The following is a 25,284-nucleotide window of genomic DNA, read 5'->3' on the forward strand; positions in this document are numbered from 1 at the left end:
CCACCATATCGAATCAGTGACAAAGGAATATGAATAATGTCCTGAAAGTATTCAAAGCATATGAATCATCATGCGTTAGATGTTCTTATGTCTGAGAGTAATTTTCATCAGGTAAATGCGGCTTAGGAAATCGGCACCTTTAACAGAAATCTAAGATATTTATACTCTCTGGTTCTTTTTAATCTCATATTGAAAAGAGTCGCCACTACTACCAGGTAACTCTTAAGTGAACGTCTTGTGAAAAGAGAATCGGAATTTTAAGAGATACGCTGCTTTTACACTTGACTACAGTACACAGTTTTAGAAACAGCGAGGTTTTCGCAGCTAAATTAACGGTTTCAACTGTTATTAGTGTTCCAACTTTAAGCGCTGTTAAGTTTTAACTGTACTGCTTACTGACAAAGTAGGGTCTTTGTTAGGAATATGTTCATTCTTCATTCGGGAAATCACTATTCATTGCTTTTCACTACACGGAAACACGCAACAGAGACATTTCACGTGAACATATTGTTAACGTGAATAATCTCATACCGAACAACTTGTCCAAAACCATAAGAAATCCACATGAATGACATTATCGTGGGTGCTGCATATAAAGTCTCGTTAATGGAATACTACAGGATTTGATGGTATGGATATGCACTTTTATGAGGTGTTCACATTAATCTTAGGTTATCGCACGTGATTAAAGGAAGTGTTTGCTGATTAAAAAAGACAAAAAGGAAAAAGGATTTTTTCTAGTGATCCATTGTAGAATTACCGTGAAAAACTGCGCTAATTTCAGAAACCAATTCGCTTTTTAAGGGTCATTTTTCGGCCAATATTCCACATTTCCACCTCCGGAGAATCCCTCCTAACAATTTCAGACGAACACATGTCAAAGTTTATCTTGGGACGTTTTATTAGGAAAAACATACCTCTGAATTATAGCCGAAAATTGAACAAATAGAAACTATCTCCGCCGTAATACAAATGAATTGACCTCCTAATGTGGTTAGAAAGATAAGTGTTCTGAAAAAAAAACCAACACAGCTAACGAATACGGCGCAAATATGAAATGCTTTAAGGATCACCTGAAATTTTTGTGGAGAAACTTTCTCATAAGCATCAAGTACCAAACAGGTCCCACGGTTAGAGTTGTAAGCGTATAAAGGCAGAATGCAGCAGTCATAATAATGTGCATGGTATATAGCTTAAATAAGACATCTTCCTTGCAGAAAAGTTTCAACGTTCGATTCAACCATTAATGGCGTTAGTTTTCTTGTTTTCAGAGCACATAAGTACGAGCAATAAAAGCACAAGTTGAGGTGGTATGGATTTCAGGTGGAGTATTCGTATACGGCATAGTAGATTGTGGAGAGGGGGTGATTCCCTCCATTTCTTCCTAATTCCCGTAAAAAAACGGCCCGGAAGATGTGGCGCATGCACAAAGCTGGCGCGCTCCAGTCGAACTCTTTGTTGAAAGTATCTTCCGGGTCGTTTTTTACGGCAGTTGAGAAGAAATGGATCTCCATAATCTACGATCCCGTAAACAAATACTCCACCTCAAATCCTTACCACCTCAGATTCGTGGGGTGTTGGCATTAATTTCGTGGTACGGTACTGTCAAGGCAACGTGAAGCTTAGTGCAGTTGCAGAGCTGTGCGACGCAGTGGGATCAACGGTTGCACAGACCAGACTAGATTGACTCAAACTGCAGAAGTGAGTAGAACTAGCGAGAATCAGTCGTTGATCGCAGTCACTGGTTTCATCGCACTGCTTCTTGCGCACCCGCTCAAGTAACTGTACCGAGCTTCGTTTTAGACTGACTATAAACTAGCGCAACGTTCAAAATGTGACGGCCAGTAGAAAAAAACCATGGCAAGCCATTTGCGAGATTACAGTTGAAGAGTAATTTGAGGAAGTTTTTGTAAAGTAGCCTTGTCATTCCTTGGTTCTCACAAACTATTCCTTTGTTGTATGCGCATTCATTATGCACGTACAAGTAGAAATACGAAATGTCGGTTGGATTAATCGAAGAATGAATTGTAACAAACAATGGACTCTAGAAACGGTCTGGACTTTCAGAAGTATAAAAGAAGTTCGATTAGGAGAAAAATGCAAAAGAAATCAATGCCGCGAATCCTAACGTTTTTAAATTAAACTAGAGTCCGCTTAGAATAACATGAAACTAAGTATAGTCGGATCAAAAACGACGAGAATCACGATAGTAGTTGCGGTGCATTTGCGTACGCGCTCGAAACGGCGCTGTAGAGGCAGCAGTTGGAAGTAGGGTGGAAGGTCGAAAGCTGCAGCGATGGGTGGTGCCAGGGAGGGTTTCGTCACGCTCCTAGCCGCTACGCTCCACTAAAGCACCTCCAGAGAAGCCGTGTACGCAGATGCGTACATGCTTCATGTCGCTTTGGCCCTATTGTGCAGTTCCACAAGCGGCTGGGTCAAAATTGTTGAGTCGGCGGTTGCGATCGAGGTGGGACTTTCGTTAGCTCCAGTTGATTCGCATAGATGACGGAGACTAACGACGGGAGTCCTTCCTCGACTGTAACCGCACGCCACTCTGAGTCGTTTCGAATGCACTAAACGTCGTTCTGACTCATGTATAACTGAAATGCTCGTATTGGAGTAGATGTGCGACTTCAGATCAGTGATCTCTCCACGGTTTTCCACGAGAATTCAGGAGAAATCATCCACTAACTAGATAGGAGCATATAGAACTGAGATATAAAGAAATAGAACACTGAATAGTCCTTTAATTAAGAAGTAGAAGGATATTATTCGGAATGACCAACTTAACCGCTTGAAGTGCTTTCTACTTTTTATGTCATGTATAAGGCTGACAGCTAAATCAACCCCTTCCTGAAATACGAAGGAGCACCAGCAAAACTCTGAATTGAATGACCTTTTCCTGAAAATACTACAAGCGAAGCTAATTATTGCTACTCCTCTTCTACTGCTTTTAACACTATTCCGCTTATTTGATGCTGTAGAAAAACATCACATTAATAAGCAAATAGGAAAAAAGGAAGTCACAAAAAATTACTGGGAATTAAACAGTGTTGTTGTCAAGCAAAAACCACAACGTTCCCAGAGAACTTCATGAATACCAGATAACAAGTGCTGAGTCTTATCTTGAGAGTGACATAGATTAATAATATTACATTTCTAAGAAAGACATCGTAATAATACAAATCCTTCTGACGCCAACGATATAATTTTTTCTCGTAAACGCGACTATGTCCCGTAGAATGTAATCCGGAAAATGATTGGCTAATTAAGTAACATGTCGAAAACAATTATTTATCAGATTGTCTGTATGTCCATAGGGAAAACTTTGATCTACAAATTTACCGTCTAAATGCGGAAAACAAAACTCGAGGTAATAGAACCTGCAAGCTGAAAACAAAAGTACTGTTAACAACTCTCTATTCTCTTGTGATTAAGACATGCTGTTTTTTTTGCGTACGAAAACTATTAGTGTGTAGATGCCAGCTATATTTCTGCTTCTGAACATGATTTGCCTCTCAAACAATTCATATCGATAACTGGTCAGAATCATAACCACCTGTTCCATTAAATTCACTGCTTGAATTTATTAACTGCATGTTTTTTGAAAAGCTCATGTACAGTGCTTAATCGTAAACAATTAAGGAGAGTGAATAGATGATACATTGGAAAATTTTTCTTAAAACCTCAACAGTTAGGCGTCTTTTGACTTGTGAAAATTTTTTTCTGATGATTTTTTTCTCAATTTTTTTTGAATTTTTTTTTTGAAATTCTTTTTTTGAATTTTTTTGACGAACCTTTCCCATATAGAGAAAAATAAGCATCAAGGTAGAACGAAGATAGGATTCTGCGGCAAACACACACTGAGGGTTTGACTAAGGTTTAATTACCCGAGTTTGGGGTCTGTTTTTATTAATAAAGTGTTAGTGCACTGTCGTGTTGTGTTGTCCACAAATTTATGATCCAGAAAGAAGAAATCTCCAGTTACTCTACAACAAAATAAACGTTCTAACTCGACAGCACGTGACGATGACTCTAGATTAAACGCACTTGAAGCCATTGTCCTCAATAAACTCCCTGCCACGTAAGGAGCAAAATATACGACAAAATCAGTAACCCACAACTGTACTCCGACAGGACTTTTGCATGTTTTGACAAAAATCTTCCACAAAGAAGCGACACTCCAGGAGATAGACTTCCACTGCAAAGCGGTCACAAATCTGAAGAAGATGGTTACGTCACTCTTCAAAGATCTCGAAGGAGGAAGCCGCAAGAAGGAAATACTCCCGCAATACTTCATTGTCGGTGAACACACTATAAACGTCTGTCAGCCTAAATCCTAATCCCTAAATCTGCACCTTCTGTGAGTCAAAGAAGCATTCTACCTCCAACTGCACTAAGTCTTATTTGTCAGTACTTCGTGTGTTGATCACCAGAAATAAAAAAATGTCCTTCATTTACTTTTCAAGCAAACACCGTACGAAGGACTGCCAGTTAAAATTGTTATGCCAGAAATGCTCAAAGAGTCACCATTCGTCGCTATCTTCTCGAACAATCGGAGGCAGGAGGATCTAAAAAAAGAAGCCACACCCGTCGGCCCCAAAGGCAAAACTTCGAGGGTGAAGAACTCAACAGGTACACTTTGCAACCGACTCCATGTGTCAACGACTACCGAAAAAAACTGCAGCAACACAACCGAGAGCGATATTGTCGCCACAACACATTCTTCTATAGTTACAGTGACAACATCCTCCTCTGAACTTGCTAAACTGATGTTCACTGAACTGGACGCCTTCAATGTCCAAGACGATAGGGGCTCGAAAAAAAGCAACATTACTGCCGAACTAGTGACCATTCTTAAACTGCCCATTAAAGGAAAGGAAGAATTTTCTGTGTTCACATTCTCAGTGCAGAACCTGCTACCGTGTCCCGTCACGCACTACAACTTCCTCGGAATTCAAAAGCTTGAAGGAGTCTTCATCCTTTTCGTCAAGGCTCCTCAGTTCCTAACAAGCAATATGAAAGTTGCCAGCTTCATAAGAAAACTCTGCAATTCAAACTTCTTATCTACTGTATCCAAAAAATTTAACAATTAGATGGCTTGCTCCAACGACTCTGGAACCTCAAAACTCAAGGCATATTGGAAAATCCTGACATGTCCGACGATGAAATTTATCTGAAACACTTCAGTGAAACAATATTCTCTAACAGCACTAAGGGACAACACATTGTGCAACTCCCATTCAAAGAAGACAAAGAAAAAGTCTCATCAAATGTTTACCTTGCTTACGCCAGACTCATTCAGCACCGCAAAATGTTGCAACACAAACCGAAACTTCTCAAAGAATATCATAAACTTTGTCATGATCAAGTAGCAAGAGAGATTACAGAAGAAGTCCATGAGAAACAACTCCGCTGCTACCACTACTTAGCACACCACTCACCTCGGAGAACAGCTCAACAGCAACAATTTGTTGTGTTTATAACGAATGGATCAGCTAGAACGAAGCACAATCCAACTACGAACGACCTGCTCATCAGAGAACTTAATTAATTCTTCCGCATCTCGCTGGGTTGCTTCTTCGTACACGAATGAGTCCCACCATAATTTCAAGCGACATCGAAAAGGAAGTTTTGCTTACTGGTCTCCACGAAGAAGGAAAAGATTCGGAGGGACCCTCGATGGGTTCGCTCATCTCTGCAAATGAAGCTAGCGATAGTCTCACCTCGAACACAATCCCTGGCTCCACAGTGCCTCATCAATTGCAGCCGCTTACATAAAAGTAAAATCTTTAGGCCGTTCTTACTCGACTATGAAACCTGCGGCGCCAACGGAGTCTTTTTTTTTGAACAAGTCGTAATCAGATCACTCTTTCCTCCATTCTTCATGTCATACAGGTTTTTTTTTATTATGCAAAAAGAAAGAATAAACCAAAGACATACATTCTTAAAAAAAAACATTCTCATTCGTCGACATTCTAAAAAAAACTAAAATGAAATGGTTGTACAGACAAACTCAATCCTTTTATATTGAGAGAAATTAATTATTATTGAGTCTAGAAAGGTTTCCCATTTATGTGAATGTGCTGCACTCTGATACTTTGAATTATACGACAATTTGACGGGAGGCTTATTATTCAAAGTTATGTTACTTATATTCTAATAGGGAAAAACAAGAACGTTAAGCTGATGAGGTCCTAGACATGATTTGATTTAAACTGTTCTTGTTCCCTTGTTGGTCAAGGATTCCCCGGATTTTAGTGACTTTTTAATCGCTTCTCTGTGGTTGGGCGTATCTGAAAAAGTGTTATTTCAAGAGACCAATTCGATCTGAACAAAAATAGATAGTGCTTATTAGTTTCGCAAGCATAGGTCATTCCCTGCTTTTCAACTTTACACCAAGATGGGTAATTCTTTGAGGGAAGGCGGAGAAGACATACATTTGCTTCTTGTCCGTCTTTTTTCGTAAGTTGCTGCAGTTTGATGCTGATTATCATACTTGGGTATCAGTAGGTTTATGAACACAATTTTTATAAAATACGTTAACCTACAAGTTCTAAAACGTAGTGCTAAAACATGGTTTTAAAAAATTCAGGTGGCTTCATTTTAGCAAGGCTGAGTCACAGATTACTGTGCCCTAAGAATATATTCTCCCTGTCGTGAGTCGATTGTTTGGATTGTAAAATAAGGTTTACTTTAGTAGTAATGTACAGAACATTGCTAACACTTTCGAACTCCTCAAAGCAACATACAGCTCCACATGTTCAGGGGGAACGATAAAGAGGGTCCCGGCCGATTCTTCGCGAATGCCTCCGAGACGTGTCCAGAGGATATGCCGGGAGATACGCCAGCATGCCTCGACAAGGCCACGCCCTATGGAGACCGAGACGACCATCCTACTAGATGGTTTCTTGGCTATAGAAACACAGACAGCGACACAGTTGCAAGGAAAGAAGAAGATCTAATAAGAGACCCAGACAACTACGTACTTGCAAGGAAATAGAAGGAACAAAATTTGAAAATAAAGGTTATTGAAATTGCTGAATCGAATAGAACATGACAGGATAGTGTAGTAGAAAGTAATTATGAAAAGCAGGGTTTTAGAAAGTGTAGAATGAGAAGGAGCATGAAAAACTAGGAATTATGCACAGTGTTTGTGAGAAAAATGGGTAGTATTTGATTTAAGTATACTACATGCTTACACTACATAACTCGTTCATTATGCTCTGCTTGATTCAACGAACGAGAGTGAATACAGCGAAGTATCATCAGCAGGAATGTAGAAAACATCACACAATTTTATAATTGCGTAGTGTGCTCCATACTCAAATTGGATACATGAAGTTGGTCTGTAGAAATTGACACCCATGACAGCATTGATGACGAATGTGATAGCAATGAAGGTGTTAACAAGAAATGTGAGAAACTTTCCAATGGCAAGGGGAGTGGATTGCTAAATATCACCTCCAGGAATGTAGGAAACAGTACAAAATGTGTGCGCACGCAAGAGCTTGTAAAGTAGCACGATGTCCTACGACGAACATTTCACTTTTACAACGGTTCCGTACTGGGTAAGCTTACACCCCCAAGCATCGCGTGGTGCATCATCCTATGTTGCACCACCACAACAGCAACCCCAGAAACAACTGCAAGGATCTAGTGGACAGGTATGAAGCTATAAAAGATTCGTATGAAAAGAATTATTGTTTTAACTCCGACACTTCAGGTTCCCTATTGGGTGACTGCCTACCCTCAAGCATCACGATCCTATGCTGCGAGGAGAGAGCGAAGGTTGAACCAGTCATGTATGGAATTACCCTCACATCGCGTGGAGGTAAACGAGGAGATTTTCGGCATTTAACTCTTCCATGAAGTGTATTTTATAGGTTCCGCATGAGGAGAGAACCGAACATATACAAGCCTCCTATTCCTTCTTAGCACCACAACCGGTGCCAGCAGGGTTCGCAGGAGGAACACGCTTGGAATTCTTCAATTCCTCAAGGGGAGAGGGAAATGCGGGTGCGTTGCACGATGGTGGAGAACATTGAAGGGACTTCCCTTCCTTCCACGGGAGATGTTCCATCTCGTGAACGCACTAAGAAGACCACCCGTTCCTGCATCCCACCCTGCGTACCTGCCATGCAAGAAGTTCCTCAACTACTTGCAATCTACTTGGTTACGAGAGCCTTTCGAGAAGATGTGGTGCAACTACATGGTACACGAACAACGGACAGCAAATGTAGCTGAGAACTACCGCATGTAATTTCCTGCATTTCACTTCACGTTGTCGCGTTGTTAATGGATGTCAGATTTCAGGCGCCTAAGACAAATGATAGGGAAGTACCATCCACCGCTAACAGAACTTATTCTAGTTCTTCGAAGTGTAGTTGCGGTTGCGAAGGCAACTCTCTCGAAGATGGAAACTATAGGTTGCTTCATGATTCAGCGTCAAAGGAAAAACGAACATCGTCGCCAAAATTTCTCATTTCAGTTTCCGAACGAAATGAAAAAACTCCGAAGGAAAGACAGAGTGCGCCGAGAAAAAAATAGAAGCGGCTATGTCTACATTCGAGGCCACCATTCAAGGAGGACAAAATCCAAGCATGGCCGAAATTGGAATATATTGCCGCAAGATGTCACGTTACACACCTGACAAGGCTGTATAGATCACATATTGTAAATACAAATGCACATATGTTCAAATGTTCTACAGATAATTTTTTTTTATTTTATTCAGATTTATTTTTTTCCACCCCCCCCCCCCCCATCCTCCTCTCCCAACCCTTCCCATCCCTTACCCCCTTTGAATATTTATTCAAATCACAACTATTTCAACATCTACAAAATCTTTGTGTCCTGCTTCTTTTTGTTCTTTTTGCGCCAATCATCACCTTGAGCTATGCGTCCGACGCCTCGCACCTATAAAGGTCATGTCATCGCCTATCGATTAGAGTTTCGTTCAAGAACAATCTTCTACTGTCACTTAATAACAGAAAAAAAAACATCTCTCAAATGACAACAACTTTAAACATAAGAACATAATAACACATAATTTTTTGTAACATAAAGAAGAACGCAGTAAAGAAAGTAGACAATATTGCTCTGGATGGATACTACTAGTAGAAACTATAGGTAGAGTGCAGATTTGATTTGCTTAATCAGTCAAAGGATTCTAAATATATAGCACAACAGTTCCTAAGTACGCAATATAACTCTTACTCATACGTTGTGATGACTGGACTTGGAAAATAGGACTAACCAATCCATCGAAGTTTTGTTCAACTTTCCCTCTCTCCTTCTTCCTCTTTTCCTTGATCCATATCGAAATACGAGCCTACAAAATTGGTATAGCTATAAATTCGCGTTCTTACATTTATACATTAAGACTGAATCAACAAAGAAGCAACGAACTAAGCAAGAAGCAAAAAAAACCGAGAACGAAAGAGAAAAGAGCGAACACATCCAAACAAAAATAAAGAATAGCGCAAAGAACAATGATAATTGTTCTCAAATGCTTTGCGTTCGCGCCAGTCTCCCTGAATTTCAAATCTCCCTGTGTGTTCTCGTCCAACCGTTCTGTTTGTTCCACTATTTCGATTTCGCGGTTGTCGCGAACGTACGCGTATTCACCACGCTTGCGATGTCGCATATGACGGGGAATAAGTGGGCGGAGCGATGGGCGGAGCCACACAGTTGGGCAGCAGCGAGAGATAACTCCTTAGGGATACGATTCCTCGCTAATTGCTCTGCCGAGGCATGATCGAGGCATGCTCGAAAATCCGCAGGGACCCTCTTTACACGCACCCCATGTTCAGTATTGTCCCTGCGCACGACTTTTTCCGTCGCCTCAACAACGTAAAAATCGCCGAGGGTACCGTCCTACGGCGGAATTCGCGCGCTAGCCCGCGTATATAAGGGTCGGAACTCAGCACTGTGGTTCCGGTTAATTCTCATTGGTATCTCATTCCGCGCTTTGAATGTATTCTCGTATTCGAAGTTCGTGTACTCGCCTTTGTCACATTAGCCACACTACTCTATCCCTGATTGCCAGCAAATCACGGGATGTGATCTGCCACTTCCACAAAACAACGACAAGATCCTTTGACTCCTAACTTGTCCGCTGCATCACTTGATCCATTTCTTCGTCTTCATATATTTTGCCCTTGTCATAACACAACTTGTATTGATGTATCTAAAAAACCTTTTATGCAATCAGAATATAATTTATACCACGAAAGGAGAGGCTGGATTGTGGGGTGGGGAAACGAGGAAGAGGAAAGGAGAGAGGGGAAGCACCGAGGCCCTCAAAGAGGAAATCGAGCAGGGAAGCGAGACTCTGGGCCATGGTAAACCGTGTGATGGAATTTTCCCATCGAGAGGTCATAAAGGAGGGTAATTGTAGGGAGGGAGGAGGGAGGGGGGTTGTAACAAAGATGATCGTAAACGAGTGAGCAGTGGAGCAGTAGGTGAATACGCTACAAATTATTGCATTACAAAGTTTCAGAGATACGACAGAGACATGGAAACGGAGGTCTTGCGTACTTCTTAGCACTGGCGCTTACTGGAGAATGAATTTTAAGTTAAATTAAACGTGTTTCAGGAGGCCTTAAAAATCGGAACAAACAAAAAAACCACTGGAAAAAATGAAGGTGACAATATGTGGCGTAAGAGATAATTTATTGATCCAGCTGTTAAGATGATTACGGCAACAACGATGGATCGGTGAGCCGCCAGCTGTTACGCATTTATCCATCTTTGTTTTCTGACCAAGCAGTAGGCACTAAGTAAATGCACATCGTGAAACTGGATAAAAAAAGGATGAGATGCATAAAACGACTTGGAGATGAAAAACGAACGGTAAAAACGAAAAAAAAGGAAGCAACATTTTGTCTTGACAATGACAATTTGTTGACAATATGACAATTGACATCGCAGGTTCGATTCCCGCAAAATTTTGTAAAAGAGAACGAAAACTATGAACAACTTCTAAAGGAATGGAGAATTTAATTTTATGTAGTATACAACAGTTGAAAATTAATTTAACAAAATTTAGTGATCAAAAAAGCTCATATTTTGTGCACAAATGTTTTGTTTTGTGCTTGTGTTTCTGTGGTCTGAGAGATCGCGAATAACTTCGTCACAAGAGAACTAAAAGAAAAAGTTTATGTAGCTTTTAGGAGAAGAAAGTTTGCCTTAAGAATCATTTTCCTGCATTTTTTCATGTTTTTTTTTCATTGTCCTTTTTGGAATTTTGGTGGGACGGAGATGGGGAAAAAAGAGAATGGTTTTCTTTTCCATCTCCGTCCCATAAAAATTTGAAAACAAATTTGAATTTGATTTGGCCCTGAAAACGTTTGATGCAGCATCTAATGTAGAAAATCCTCGTCTATAACATACTAGGAGATAATTTGCTTCGCTCTAAGTTGCTTCGAGTTATTGAATTTTATTTAAAATCACTCACTTTTCGGCGCGTGATCGAAAATTGGGATTTTGGCAATTTTTTCCATCCTAAAAAAATGGAACGGCATGTTAAAAAATCACCCATATATTCGGATGGAGGATCTAAGAAAACCATTATGTGCAAAACTTCTCCTTTCGAACTGTGTGGTTGTTTCAAAATTTAGATGGGACAAACCCAAAAAGGTCCAAAAATCAAAAAAAAAAATCAAAAAAAAATCGTAACATCCAAAAATTTCAGACTTTGTCCCATCAAAATTCCAAAAAGACTAGGAGGTGAAAAAATACAGCAAAACAACCGTTTATTTTGGCAAACCTTCTTCTCTTAAAAATCACCTTAACTTTTTCTTTTGGTGCTCTTATGACGAAGTTATTCGCGATCTCCCAGATCTAACAGTGTGCATAGAATCAGCTTTTTTTTGCTCCTATTAGAGAGGCTCGTGTCTCATCACCGCGCTTGACCCTGCGCTGGGCAAGTCTCCGCATTAGTTCGGATGCGTGATGTAGTAGTATTTTAGTACAGTAGAATAATAGAATTCTAGTAAAGTAGAATAATAGAAATTAGATTACAGAATAGAATATCAGGAAAAGTAGCTTAAAATATATAGCAATTCTTCCGTTTCGCCTCTACCCTTAGACGGAAGGAGTAATTATAGATTGGGAAGCAGAGAATAATTAGGAATGACAAGTGTTATTCACTCCCGAGGCTCTTCAGTAAGGAGGAGTGGACAGAATGTGGAATTCATATAGAGCCTGTTATTTATAGCCAGCTAAGGCGCCAAAATAATCCATATGACTAACTGTTAGGTCAAGGAGATCACGAGAACAGACTAGATACAAGCGTATTGGTAAAAGCTTTAAAACTACGCATTCTATATAGTTCAGGATACTTATAAATAATATGTTTGTTCTTAATAAAACATTTAAAAATAGCCTGAATAATAATGTTCTTGTCGTATTTTAAGGCACTCAGAAGTTTAAGCATGATCTGTAGTCTGTCTGTAAAATCTGAATAAAAATTACAGCTCCTAGATATTCGTAGAGTCTCAGTATATATAATAGCGGTTTTAAGAGTATTAGAAATAAAAGAATTGCCATGGCTGAAGAGACAGTAAAGTTGAATAAGTCTGTCTTGTTTTATTGTTTAGTATATAAGTGTTCGTCAGAGCAGTAAATATGTAAGTCTAAAAAATAACATTCGTAATTTGTACTATTAGTTTTTTTCCAACGTCAAAACATTATGGTAAGTTTGGTCTATAATATTTGCAAGGATTTTTTCATCGGCATTATGTATGATTAGTAGGTCATCCATATATCTAAATGGATAGAAAACAAATTTGGGTTTATGAATAGTAGAGGCATAAATGTACTCATAATATGAGAGCGTAAGATCAGCTAGAACTGGGCTGGTATTACTACCTTGTGGAATGCCTACGATTTGTTTAAATAATCTGTTTCCTACTTTACAGAAACTATTCTCTAGAATATATTCGAGTAAAGTTATAAGGTCATAAATGCAATAATTTCTATAGTTAGGTTTATCTATAGATATGTCGGAGTAGAATATTTTGCGTTTATAAATTATAACAAACTTTTTCCGAACATTTTTAAAACATATTTTGATAATTTCTATGATGTTTCTAACAAGGACCGTATGAGGAATGTTAGTAAACATATTGGTAAAATCTGCAGAAAATAATTTAAGCCCATGTCCTCTTATGGATGTTATATCATTAGCTATGTTTATATTATCAATAGACCAATAAGTGTTTAAGCAGTTTTTGTTGTTATAGACAGCTTTAGTGTAGTTGCGAAAATGTCTTTTGAAGAAGGAGAGAATGTTCATTAACTCTAATGATAAAGGTTTAACACTGCTATTAGAGGCACCTGTGATGAATCTAAATTTAACAGGTGTTTTATGCAATTTTGGGATAGCATAAATAATTGGAAGATTAGGATCCTTAAAATTGGTGAGACCTAGACTTCTTATATATTTGGCGTGTTTATCAAGTATATCTAAAGGATTAGCATGTACTATTTTATAGTAATTGTTGGAGGAATTTTAAAGTAAGCCCATTTCTTTGAGGAGGGAAATAAGGTAATATTTTTTGCAAATAATGCCATAGTTAGAACTAGCTTTATTTAGGGGGCAAATAATAAAGTATTTTTGTATGTAATTTAGTTGTGTGTAGTATGTAGAAAATTTAATGTTACTGGTAGTACTGTAAAGGATGGAACAGTAAGTAGTGTATAGAAAGTTTTTATAAAAATTAGAAATTTTATAAGTATAGTAGTCATTTAATTTATACCTACTTTTAATTTTAGATTTTACAATTTTTATGATATTATCCCATAGTTGATATATTTGTGTAGTAGTAAAATTGGTAGGTGGTCTGAATTTTGTACCTTTGTTTAGTATGTTGTAAATTTCATAATTTATAAATATATTAATATCCCCTGTTATAACATGTTTATGGTGTGTGTCAACAAAGTTTTTTAAGTCACTACTACACTACTACAAACACAAGGAATTTTAGTTATATCTAAATCTTGAATATTTTTGAGAAACTTATTGTAATTGTATATCTTAGTAGATATAGGTTTGGGATATTCGAAGATTAATCTAATTGGGAGGACTTCTTTGTTACTATTATCCCGAATAATGTTAGTGATTAATTTATTATTAGGCATTTTGGATAAATTATGGTTATCAAGTTTAGTAGAGTAATATGGTATCTTAATTAAGATATGATTATTAAATATGTTTTTATGTCGTAAAGTATCTGTAGGGTTTTTAAATTGGTAATAACATAAAGTGGAGAGTAGAACTGTTTTATGTAAGTTGGATATTTTGAAAGAAAAGAGGTCATACATGGATAGGTGAATAAGGTTCTGGATAAAAGACTTGTTTTTGGATTTAAGAAACTTGTAGATAAAATCAAAATGAGGATTAGATGTGAATAGATCTGTTATTTCTTTCTTAACTTCTTCTAGGTTATAAACCTTGTTCTTAGACTTCTTTCTATAACTGTTACCTCTATTGTTTCTATATTTTATAATTTTAAGATTGTAGTATGGATGGTTTTTATTATAAGTTAAGGGATTGTTTATGTGAGAAGTATTTCCATATCCTTTAATGTTATTATTAAAACCGAAAGGGTATGGAGTCATAAGAAGTTTGATCCAGAATAATTCTTTATCTCTCAACGTATTAATATTAGTATTTTCGGGAAGATTATCCAGAATATGTATATTAAATTTAGCAAAATCGCAATTGTTTTTATAGTAATGGTCGTAAAATAATTTGTTCGAGTGATTTTTATTAGAAATGCCATTTTTATGTTCTCTAATTCTAATTTTGAGTTTTCTGGTTGTTATACCAACATATTGTAAATTACATGTAGAGCAAGTGAGGCAATACACCACATTATTTGACATACAATTACTGTTGTTATATTTATACGTTTTAAGTATAAACTTTGTTGTGTATGATGTTATAAAATTGCTAAAGTTAATATTGTTACAAATAGAAACAATTATTAGAACATTTTTGACCCTCATTGTTATTACCAAAATTAAGTAGGTTGTATAAACCGTTAACTTTACTTTTGTAAAAGACGTGTTCCTGAAAATAATAGTAGGGGGAATGGGTGTGCGCGATTTGTTTCAAAGCGTTTTTAGGCCTGTAGTCTAAGACTAGGACAGACCTTAACCCTAGTCAGAGGGAAGGTTACCGTAAGGTTTCGGAAGGGCTGCTTCCAGGGGTTGGCACTCCCTAAATAATAACACACCGGAGGCGTAGCTCTTTCCCTCCCATGCCAAAGACTACTGGTAATCCACATCGGTAGTGTTATTTTATGAAGTATAAAAATTATAATGAGGATATAAGTTACAAGGTAAATGTATATGAAAAATAAAAAATAAAAATAAAAATAAAAAAAATAAAAAAATAAAAAAATAAAATAAAACAAAATAAAATAAAATAAAATAGATGAATAAACAAATAAATAAATAAATTTAAAAAAATAAAAAATAAAAAAATAAAAAAATAAATTATAAAATATAAATAAACAAATAAATAAATAACTCACCTAAGTAAGGTAACTACAACCTAATTAAATTAGAATAATAGTAAAATTATGAGGGTCAAAGGATGTAAATACATATAAATATTTTATATTTTTTTATATTAAAGTGTAGTATTATTTCAGTAGATGAAATATTATAAAAAATTAATAATAATAATAGAGATGTTTCAAAGAAGGAGAAAATTCGAAATCGTATGCAATCTATCTTAGCATGTGATAAGAAACAGTATAATAGTAATAGTATACATGAACGAAATGGGCTATAATTAGAAAGAAACTACTGTAACTAAAGGACAAGGCGCCAAAATGTGTTATAAAAGGACGCAATATAGGTGCATAAAACATTTTTTTATGTTATTATCTAGTATATTGTATTTGATGTATATGTAGGTATAGGTATTGTTGTTGTTATTATATTAGGTGTACAAATAGGGCCATATAGGCACTAACCACTAATAGAGGTACTAATTTGTGATGTTTTATCTGTCTATATCTGTATTAATAATATATATATATATAAATATATGTATATATAATATATATACATATATATAAATACGTCTACATATATGTACATACATATTCATACGTATACATTTATGTATATATACATACATTTATTTATATTTATTTAATGTTTGAAGTATTGTGGTTGGAACTAACGTGTAGTGTTTCAATCCATGTATTTGATGATAATGTAGCCTGATTAGTACGAATATCCTGTAGAATGATATGTTGATAGAAGTTGTATAAATATAGAATGCTGATAGAAGTTGTTTAAATATAGGAATTGCTCGTAGATTAATACTCCGTATGTTAGCACTATATTTTAATATTCGTGAAAGTATATCAATATTATTAATATTATTTCTGATGTCGAGCGACGTTTTGGAGCGAAAAAATCGATACGAGGAGTCGTTTCAATCACGCGTGATGAACGAATGGGTACGTATTATTAACCTTCCAATTAGTATGAAAAAGGACTTTAACCATCTTTTAGGAAATATTCTAGAGATTTTAAGGTGAGTTTGTATTGGTAGAAATAGAATTAAAGAGATAGTTGAGTAAATATGATTATGTACGATAAACAGAAGGAGGGGGATCCTTATCCCCTATCATGGCCACGTCCTGCTGGGATAGGTCGAGAAAAATTTGCAATCGTAGTGAGTAGTAATGACTAAATGTATACTATAATATTTTAAAATTAACAATATCTAGGCGAAAATGTCACACCCTTTTTGGGTTTGGTTTTCCAAAAGCGGAAAGGAAATTCTTAGGAACTACAATATCAATCATGGTACAAAAATACTTTTCATTCAAGAACAAACCCATAAGGTCAACGAAGCGACTAGATTATGGTAAGATTTATTTATTTATATTTATTTTGTTTATTTTATTTTACTTTATTTATTTTTATTGATTTATTTTTACTATTATTTAAATTATTTATTTATTTATTATTTATTTATTTATTTGGTTTACAAAAGGAAAAAGTAATTGATTAACAGGAATATTTAAGTATGTATCTGAGGACGAAAATAAAGGAGTCATATGAAACGAGAGAAGCTAAGCCGATAGAAATGAAAATTCGTAAAACAAAGATTGAGTTGAAGGATTTAGGGACGGTAAGGAAAAGGTTTTGAACTAAGGATGGGAGTGAGTAAATAAATTTAGTTCGACCCGGTTATACTAGCTCAACGCCTTAGTATGGATTACGGGGATTGGAAAGGAAGACCGCTGTCCGAGCTAATATTAGAGAAGGGACTTAAGGTGAGTGTTAATGTATAAAAAATAAGAACGGTGTGTGATATATTAATGTAACTAAAGGGGGACGAATTAACAAACGAGAGGCTATTACTTCCTGGATTGTGTGAGGATATCCCAGGGAAAGAAAATGAATTGAAGAAAATACAAGAGGTAATATACATGACTATTATATAATGAAGGAATATTTTGAGATATGTTTAGATAAAAGGGACGAAAAGAGGAGCGAGTGAAGATTTAAACATGAAGAAGAGAAAAACGATTCGGCAATAAAGATGAAACAAATGTTCGACAACAAGGAAGGTGGAGTTAAACTGCATGTACAATGTGTTCAAGTTCTATGTTCAATGTTTAAATTAAGTAATACAGAACTCATACAGCAAATAAATCTATAACGGTTAAATACTGTGAGTAAATATTAATGAGACCAGTTATTACTCAGTCTTGGGCCGTTTGCCTTAAGATTTGAGCTAGTTGCCCTAGGTTTGGGCCAGTTGCCCTGCAAAACAATCAAAGAAAAGAAGATTATTTAAACACTAACTTACTGAACTAGGTAATAACTGAGTCCTGGGTTGCCCTCAGGATTCAGACATTCCTAGTCTGTTACAATAGTATTTTCGTACAGTGGAATAATAGAATTCTAGTAAAGTAGAATAATAGAAATTAGATTACAGAATAGAATATCAGGAAAAGTAGCTTAAAATATATAGCAATTCTTCCGTTTCGCCTCTACCCTTAGACGGAAGGAGTAATGGAGAAAATCCTCGTCTATAACATACTAGGAGATAATTTGCTTCGCTCTAAGTTGCTTCGAGTTATTGAATTTTATTTAAAATCACTCACTTTTCGGCGCGTGATCGAAAATTGGGATTTTGGCAATTTTTTCCATCCTAAAAAAATGGAACGGCATGTTAAAAAATCACCCATATATTCGGATGGAGGATCCAAGAAAACCATTATGTGCAAAACTTCTCCTTTCGAACTGTCTGGTTGTTTCAAAATTTAGATGGGACAAACCCAAAAAGGTCCAAAAATCAAAAAAAAAATCAAAAAAAAAAATCGTAACATCCAAAAATTTCAGACTTTGTCCCATCAAAATTCCAAAAAGACTAGGAGGTGAAAAAATACAGCAAAACAACCGTTTATTTTGGCAAACCTTCTCTTAAAAATCACCTTAACTTTTTCTTTTGGTGCTCTTATGACGAAGTTATTCGCGATCTCCCAGATCTAACAGTGTGCATAGAATCAGCTTTTTTTTGCTCCTATTAGAGAGGCTCGTGTCTCATTACCGCGCTTGACCGTGCGCTGGGCAAGTCTCCGCATTAGTTCGGATGCGTGATGTAGGCCGCCATTTGATGGCTAGCCCAGTGCAAGCCTACCCGGATCCACGATATCGTGACCGGGCCCCTCCCGCCGATGCCTACTGCTCCTGCATCCGAGGCACCACATCTAGAGATGTTGAAAATTTGACCAAAGTAAAGTGTTTCGACTCTCAAAGATCGACATTAAGAGTTGATATAGGTTCCTCTTATAAAACCTTCAAGATAGCTATTTTTGTGTAATGATGTTTTCCTCTCCTAATTCAATATTATTTTGTGTTTTTTGCATTTTAAACTCTAAAATTTCATCAGAAAATTAAAATCTTAAATAAGGGTTTAGAGTTCGGAGAGGATGTTACGAATATGAGTGTGGTCCCACTCGATTTCCCCTTAGGCCCTTGTACATTCTCCGATTCTCTGAACAGCGTACTCATTCGTTTTCCTTGCACATGCCCTTGAGCAGATCTCACTGGTCTCGCAAGTGGATCCGCGGATCGTAGTTGTGACGCGTGCACTAAAGCGGTGCGTTTTCACATACCTCGTAGGAGTCAACGCCTTTTTTTCTATTACTCTATCTTTACTCTATTTTTCAGGATCTTAAAGGAACTCGAAATGGTTATGCCCTTGTTCGTTATCTGCTCCACAAATGAGATGTTTCTAACTCTCTTTCTACACTACGTCAATTTCGTAATACGCTGCCTTTAACTGTTCCAAATATTCTTGTAACCTGTTCCAACTGCCGTCAGTTTAGAATCATGTAAAATTAAAAACCTAGTATGTGATTTCATGTACAGCTTATTCTTTTCGAGCTGCCGAATTCAATTGCATAGTCAAGAAAATATGTTCTTTTTCAGGGGAATGAGACCTACTGAATAAAACTAACTTTCAAAAATCCCGTATTATTCGAATTTTTCTCGCGAGCTTGACCAACCTCTACAGAAGCCTATTATTATCTAAGCACGGTGCGTCCAGAAACTTTAAGGCAAGGACCGAAGTAGTGCTGTGGTACCGCATTGGTTAGTGAATTTGAAAGCAATAGAATGATAGCAGAGGATAGTGACATGCTTGCAAAACGATACTTTGCAAGATAGTCAGTTTTTTTTCTTGAAATTGCTATGAGAACTCTTGCAACTGGTTATCAAGATCAGGGGGTAAAACACTACTTATCCTTGTAGCAACCACGCTTTGGCGTGATTCTGAAACCACATTGTGTGCAGTTGCATTCACAGTTTTTTATTTTTATATTTTTCGTATAGCGATGAGTGCAAGTGAAACCAAACCGATTGCAAAATCAAATATGACACAGTTAAATGTGAAAGGAACTACATACAATAAAAAAACAATAAATAGGTAAGCAGATTCGATTTAAAAATTTAATTATTTTTAAAAAAAATTTAAAAAGATCAAAGAAGACTTTTGTTGACCACCTCAGTCAGATTTACTTTCTTTTAAGTTTGTTTCTAACGGTCTTTCTTTTTTAATTGCTTTTTTGTTATTTTTTACCTTAATCTTTAGTTTATATTTATTTATTTACACTTTTTTTTTTTTATTCTTTCTTTCTTTTTTCGGTTTTTTTTTACCTTTAGTTTTGTCGGTTTTTTTTCTTCTTTTTTGGATTTTTTGTTGTACTTTTTTTTTTTTCGCTTTTTCTTGTCTTTTTTTATTTTTCACACCTATTTTTTTTCTTGTTTTCTCTTTTTTTTTCGTTTTTTAGTTTTTTTTTTCTTTTTTCTTCTACTTTTTTTGTTTCCTTATTTTCTAAATCTACTTCTTTTTCTTTTACTATAGCTTTCCTACAGGTTTTTATCATAACTTTTTTTTTATTTTAATATAATTACAAATTAAAGTTTACATTTTTTATGTTTCTTTAAAAACATACAATATATTTTTTTCAGTAAGTACTTTTACTTTTTAGTTACTTTAAAAAAGGTTTTTACTCATTTACTCCTTTTTTTCTTTTTTTCGTTTTAAATTTAGGTTAAAGTTTTATTTCTCTTTTTTAATAATTTACACTTATAAACTTTTCTAATCATAATTATTTTAGAGTTTATGTTAATTTTCTTTTTAACAATTTTTTTCAAATTAAAATTAACTTTAGTTTTTCGCTTTTTTTATTTTTTATAAAACATTTAATACTTTCTTTAACAAAGTTTTTTATTTATGAAACCTATATTAATAAAATTTCTTTTATTATTCGGAATGGAAGACTATGGAGAGGGGGGTGATTCCGTACATTTCTTCCTAATTTCCGTAAAAAACGGCTCGGAAGATACGGCTTCAGGCGTTCTGGCGCACTATTTTCCACAGGGAGTTCGACTAGAACGCGCCAGGCTTGTACGGCGCCGCATCTTCCGGGCCGTTTTTTACTGCAATTAGGAAGAAATTGACGGAATCACCCCCCTCTCCATAGTCTCCCATCCTGTATACTAATACTCCACCTGAAATCTGCAACACCTCAGATTCGTGGGGGTGATGCCTTTAACCTTCCGTTCCTCCTTTTCAAAAAACGTCACGTAAAGGACAAGCTGTCCCTTATTGGGCACTTAGCTGGGATTCAGCCCTGTTACTATTTAGCCAAACGAAAGTCTTTCGAAATATTTCTTAGCGGTAGATAGAAGTTCTACGTTATCTTATTCGATAGATCTTGTGTACACAAATCTATTAATATCCTGTTATAGTAGTAAGCTTCAGAGCGAAGCGGAGTATGAAAAAAAAAAAGACGAAAAGACGCCACTACGCATCTCTTTTTTTCCTATAGTTCTTTCGCATTCTTCATAATTTTGGTTGTCAAGTAGCCTTTACTTCTTTGTAGTTTACATGATTCCTATGATGACCCAAGTCCGTGACGATGCTATGTCTGCAGTCTCAGTCATGCTATAGTCAGTCTAGCGAATCAGGTCGGCTAGCGCAATCAGCTAATTTTTGGCAAACTACGGTGTAGACGAAGAAAAACACACATGAAGAGTAACCTAAGTTCTTCCATGGTGACTTATTTTGCTCTTCGGACAGCATACAATCTATTCTTCTCCGAAGTTGTGTGATATTGTGTGAGTGTGGATCTACACGCTCAAGTCATGATAGCAAATGAAGCCGTATAGGGACAACCTTCAGTACAACCTTCAATTGCAGGGAATCACAAAATACAATCCTCAGTTGAGTTGGATCCATGATTGCTGTGAAGTGCCTACGATTTCCCACAAACTTTTCACGGACGTGAGATTGTCCACGGCCACTTCAAATCAACCAATCTTCGTTGGTTTCAGGGCGCAAAGGAGAGTAATCTTTTGAAAGCTTTATCAAGTTTTCAACTGATTCTCTCGAGCTGCAGCCAAGATTGAAATTGATCTTCTTTATTAAACAACAGCAAACGTTTCGGCGTTATCGTAATCGTTAGAGCCTCATTAGCTAGACTAGGTAACGCAACAGAAGTACCACGTACTGCACCACGTACTACGTACCGCAACAGACCACCACGCTTTATCAAGTTATTTTTGTCCGCTATCTCGATTCTGAGGTCATTCTACAACCATTCGTTGCAATGCTATGTAGGTCATCTTCTGAATCAGAAGAGACACATTTAACGTTTGAAGTCGAAGCGTTGCAAAATAACGGTGGTTAAAAGCTTTATCAAGTTATTTCACTGAGTAAAACAAATGGATTCCTTCGATGCACGATATCAACACACAAATTGAGCTTTACTACTTGGTTACTAGCTAGACCGTTCTAACATCACATACAGCTACATAGGTAGAAAGTCGTTGAAGTTCTGCTCGAAGCACGTTCATACGTTCTAGAGTAGACTCCAACGACGCTGACGAACATATTGATTCTGAAATTGAAGAGAGCTTGTATATATTTTGTTTTTGTATGTTATCCATGTACAGTATAACAATTGTTCCGCTGAGTTTCGAATGCTTCCTCAAATTCAAACTGCATGGATGTTATGAAAATCAAAATCTCTCATACAACCTGACACCCTGACACATTTACTGTTCGCTAATTCTAAGTTTCAAGATTTTTCTTGAAGATTTATTGGGTAATCTCGATGTAATGTTACATACAGTTCCAGTCTTACCGCGGCATCGAGTTTTCAATTGGGTATCAAGTACTTTTGATTCCGTTACAAAAATGTGTACGTATCACCCCATAACTATGTACAGAATACTTTTATCTGTGTGCTCCGCCTCCAGAATTTTCCCATGTAGTGCAGGATAGTAGGGAAAATAATGGAAACAATGGCGGTGTAGCGCAGTCTGTAAGATGTTCTACCGTGGCTGCACTATGGAGTGGACGTTTCAGACCGCCCTAGCCCCGCCAAGCATTTCATCCCTCCACTGTTGATAAATTGGTTGTTGTTTGGGTGGAAAGGAACACTGACTTAAAGGCAGCATACCACGAATCTGGGGTGGTACGGAATTCAGGTGGAATATCCATAAACGGGGTCGTTGGTTATGGAGACCGGGATGGTTTCACTCATTTCTCACTGAATCACTGCAAGCAGCCGGCTCCTGAATGTTGTTTTGTACGATGCCTTCTATTGCAGCGCGCCACCCTTGCAGGCGTAACGTCCCTTACCGCCTAGCGGGGCAGTCCGAATTGATTTTCGACGAATCGCAGAGCGGAGGCGGCGCAAAGGGGGAACGTTGCGGTTGTGATGTAGGAGGTGATGAGCGGAACCACCCCGTCTCGATAATCTACGACTCCGTATACGGATGCTCCACCTGAAATCCGTACCACCTCAGATACATTGACTATCCCCGCAGGTAACTGTAAGACTGTACACGCGTTCATAAACCACAGCGATTCTGAATAGAAGTCGAACTCGTGATCGTATTCCCATAAAGATTGATGAATGCAGTACACTTTATCCACTTTATTTTTTTCAGTCCAACAAACCTGGTCGATCACCCTGAACAAGTCGATGAGTTTCGTCGGCGACGCCTCGTTTTCCAGCTGATGGTCGTGTAGATATACGACCAATGAATAGGTTACTGCTGCAGCACACCACCAATGCGCACAGTAAGATCCAATGCACCTGCATGTACATGTGTACCCTGAAATGGAAGTCAACAATTTTTTCACTGAAACCTGCACTCCAACGACACCTGAGCGGAACGTACCATGAAAACGACGACATTTTTGGCATGAATATTTGTTAAAATACGGTTATTAATTATTTCCTACGTGACACAAAAGCATGTGTCTGAAGAACTGATGGATAACAGGATTGTCGAATTAACTAATTCGGAGGGAATCAATTTCAGAATCACTCTAACAGAGAATGCAAATGTCAAGAATCTAAGAGGAACGAATTTCCAATTATTAGTATAATGATTAGGGCACCACATTATTCTTATAAAAATGGTACAAGTGTAAATTTTACGACACTGTTTACGGTTCCCCGAAAGCGAATCTATGTAGACAACAGATGATAAGTAGCATATGTATGAAGTTAGGCAGCTAAATCAGCCTTCATGCCATTTTTTTTCACTCAAAAAGACAAGAAGGTACTTCATCAACAAAGAAGCAAGGATGATTCGATAATCCCCAAGAACCTACGAGTTTAAGAGGCGGAGATTCTGATGAGAATTCCTCAAATTTGCAATTTCATGCTGATACATATAAGTATTAATAAGTGCCTATTACTATTTTTTCTATTGGATGGACTCTCATATTCTTGGTTATATTAACGTCAGGTTCCTCGCAGTACTAGAATCCGAACTGTAGCTAAAGTCAGACCATAAAGATCATCAGATTTCCATCCAATTCTTGCTGCGGCCCATTGTATTTAGGCATTGTCTTTGAGGGTCCCGAACAGCGGAGTTCATTGACAAGGGCCCGCTTCTCCAAAGCCCTGTTGTGCTCATCTCGTCTAGGAGGGAGCCTTTTTTTTATTTTTACTTGCGCATGACTCTCGGCTGAATAACTTTCAGAGTCAGATATTACAGTCTTGCGTATTTTTACTCTGCACTCTTCCGTACTGTACATCAATCTTTGCCGTCTCATTCGAATAATTCGAGCTGCAGGTGTGTAACGTTGTCCCACGAGATAAGGAGCGTACGACCCACCGGTGGGTGAAATTGTCGTAAATACATTGAATTGATTGGTCGCCTGGTAGAAATTCTTTGGAATTTTTTTGCGAGATGAGGACGGATTCAAACATGAGCGGTAACGATTAGCTACGGTCGAGAAAAATACCTCTAAGGTACAATGAGAAAGCAGAAAGAAGACAAATCATAAACGTTCGAAGTACATTTTCATTTTCTTATTTGATTTTGTAAAGCTGCTCAAAAAGTAAGAACGAGTAAATTTAAGAATAGAAATCTCATAAAAATAGCTTTTTTCATTAGGACAATATTACATTTCTTGATGATATACCGAGGATTGATTGATTCCCACTACAAATACTTCATACTGTGACAAATTTTGCAAAAATGGGTGCAGAATTGTGGGACTGCTTCTATGAAGAATATATACACGTGACCCAAGTCCCATCGATTTTTAATAGCCCTGAAATACGGCAACGATGTGCCGCTATTTACAAAAAATCTACTACTTCTTAAAAAGGCAGAGATGCTACAGCTCAACAAGAAAACTATTGAGCTGGTGATTAAAATTTTAGAACAACTTTCAATAAGAATTTTTGCCTTCTTTGG

The 25,284-nt window shown here is 36.9% G+C and overlaps 6 protein-coding genes across 9 annotated transcripts; 5 read left to right on the forward strand and 1 right to left on the reverse strand.

Moving 5' to 3' along the window:
• Window positions 1-4,514: 4,514 nt before the first annotated feature.
• On the forward strand, window positions 4,515-5,096 carry RB195_002783 (uncharacterized protein; the record flags this gene model as incomplete). The annotated part of the gene is made up of 1 exon (XM_064200188.1): window positions 4,515-5,096. The coding sequence occupies one exon, from the start codon at window positions 4,515-4,517 to the stop codon at window positions 5,094-5,096; it is 582 nt and encodes a 193-aa protein (XP_064056069.1).
• A 59-nt stretch (window positions 5,097-5,155) lies between these two features.
• On the forward strand, window positions 5,156-5,554 carry RB195_002784 (uncharacterized protein; the record flags this gene model as incomplete). Its single annotated transcript, XM_064200189.1, has 1 exon — window positions 5,156-5,554. One exon carries the CDS (start codon window positions 5,156-5,158, stop codon window positions 5,552-5,554), a length of 399 nt encoding a protein of 132 aa, XP_064056070.1.
• Window positions 5,555-6,760: 1,206 nt separating this feature from the next.
• Window positions 6,761-7,003, forward strand: RB195_002785 (uncharacterized protein; the record flags this gene model as incomplete). Its single annotated transcript, XM_064200190.1, has 1 exon — window positions 6,761-7,003. The coding sequence occupies one exon, from the start codon at window positions 6,761-6,763 to the stop codon at window positions 7,001-7,003; it is 243 nt and encodes an 80-aa protein (XP_064056071.1).
• Window positions 7,004-7,526: 523 nt separating this feature from the next.
• RB195_002786 (uncharacterized protein) lies at window positions 7,527-8,048 on the forward strand (the record flags this gene model as incomplete). The annotated part of the gene is made up of 3 exons (XM_064200191.1): window positions 7,527-7,667; window positions 7,727-7,834; window positions 7,887-8,048. The coding sequence occupies 3 exons, from the start codon at window positions 7,527-7,529 to the stop codon at window positions 8,046-8,048; spliced, it is 411 nt and encodes a 136-aa protein (XP_064056072.1).
• Window positions 8,049-16,418: 8,370 nt separating this feature from the next.
• RB195_002787 (uncharacterized protein) lies at window positions 16,419-17,582 on the forward strand (the record flags this gene model as incomplete). 3 transcript variants are annotated; one of them, XM_064200192.1, is made up of 6 exons in its annotated part: window positions 16,419-16,490; window positions 16,764-16,903; window positions 17,065-17,170; window positions 17,220-17,315; window positions 17,373-17,462; window positions 17,514-17,582. In XM_064200192.1, the coding sequence occupies 6 exons, from the start codon at window positions 16,419-16,421 to the stop codon at window positions 17,580-17,582; spliced, it is 573 nt and encodes a 190-aa protein (XP_064056073.1). The 3 variants fall into 3 exon arrangements, with proteins under 3 accessions (XP_064056073.1, XP_064056074.1, XP_064056075.1); XM_064200193.1 differs by lacking the exon at window positions 17,373-17,462; XM_064200194.1 differs by lacking the exons at window positions 16,764-16,903; window positions 17,065-17,170.
• Window positions 17,583-22,341: 4,759 nt separating this feature from the next.
• On the reverse strand, window positions 22,342-23,765 carry RB195_002788 (uncharacterized protein; the record flags this gene model as incomplete). Of its 2 annotated transcripts, XM_064200196.1 has the most annotated exons (3): window positions 22,342-22,457; window positions 23,525-23,682; window positions 23,749-23,765. In XM_064200196.1, 3 exons carry the CDS (start codon window positions 23,763-23,765, stop codon window positions 22,342-22,344), a joined length of 291 nt encoding a protein of 96 aa, XP_064056076.1. The 2 variants fall into 2 exon arrangements, with proteins under 2 accessions (XP_064056076.1, XP_064056077.1); XM_064200195.1 differs by lacking the exon at window positions 23,749-23,765 and having other exon boundaries at window positions 23,525-23,675.
• Between the last annotated feature and the right edge of the window lie 1,519 nt (window positions 23,766-25,284).

Source organism: Necator americanus, chromosome IV (genome assembly GCF_031761385.1).
Source record: "Necator americanus strain Aroian chromosome IV, whole genome shotgun sequence".
NCBI classification, from domain to species: domain Eukaryota; kingdom Metazoa; phylum Nematoda; class Chromadorea; order Rhabditida; family Ancylostomatidae; genus Necator; species Necator americanus.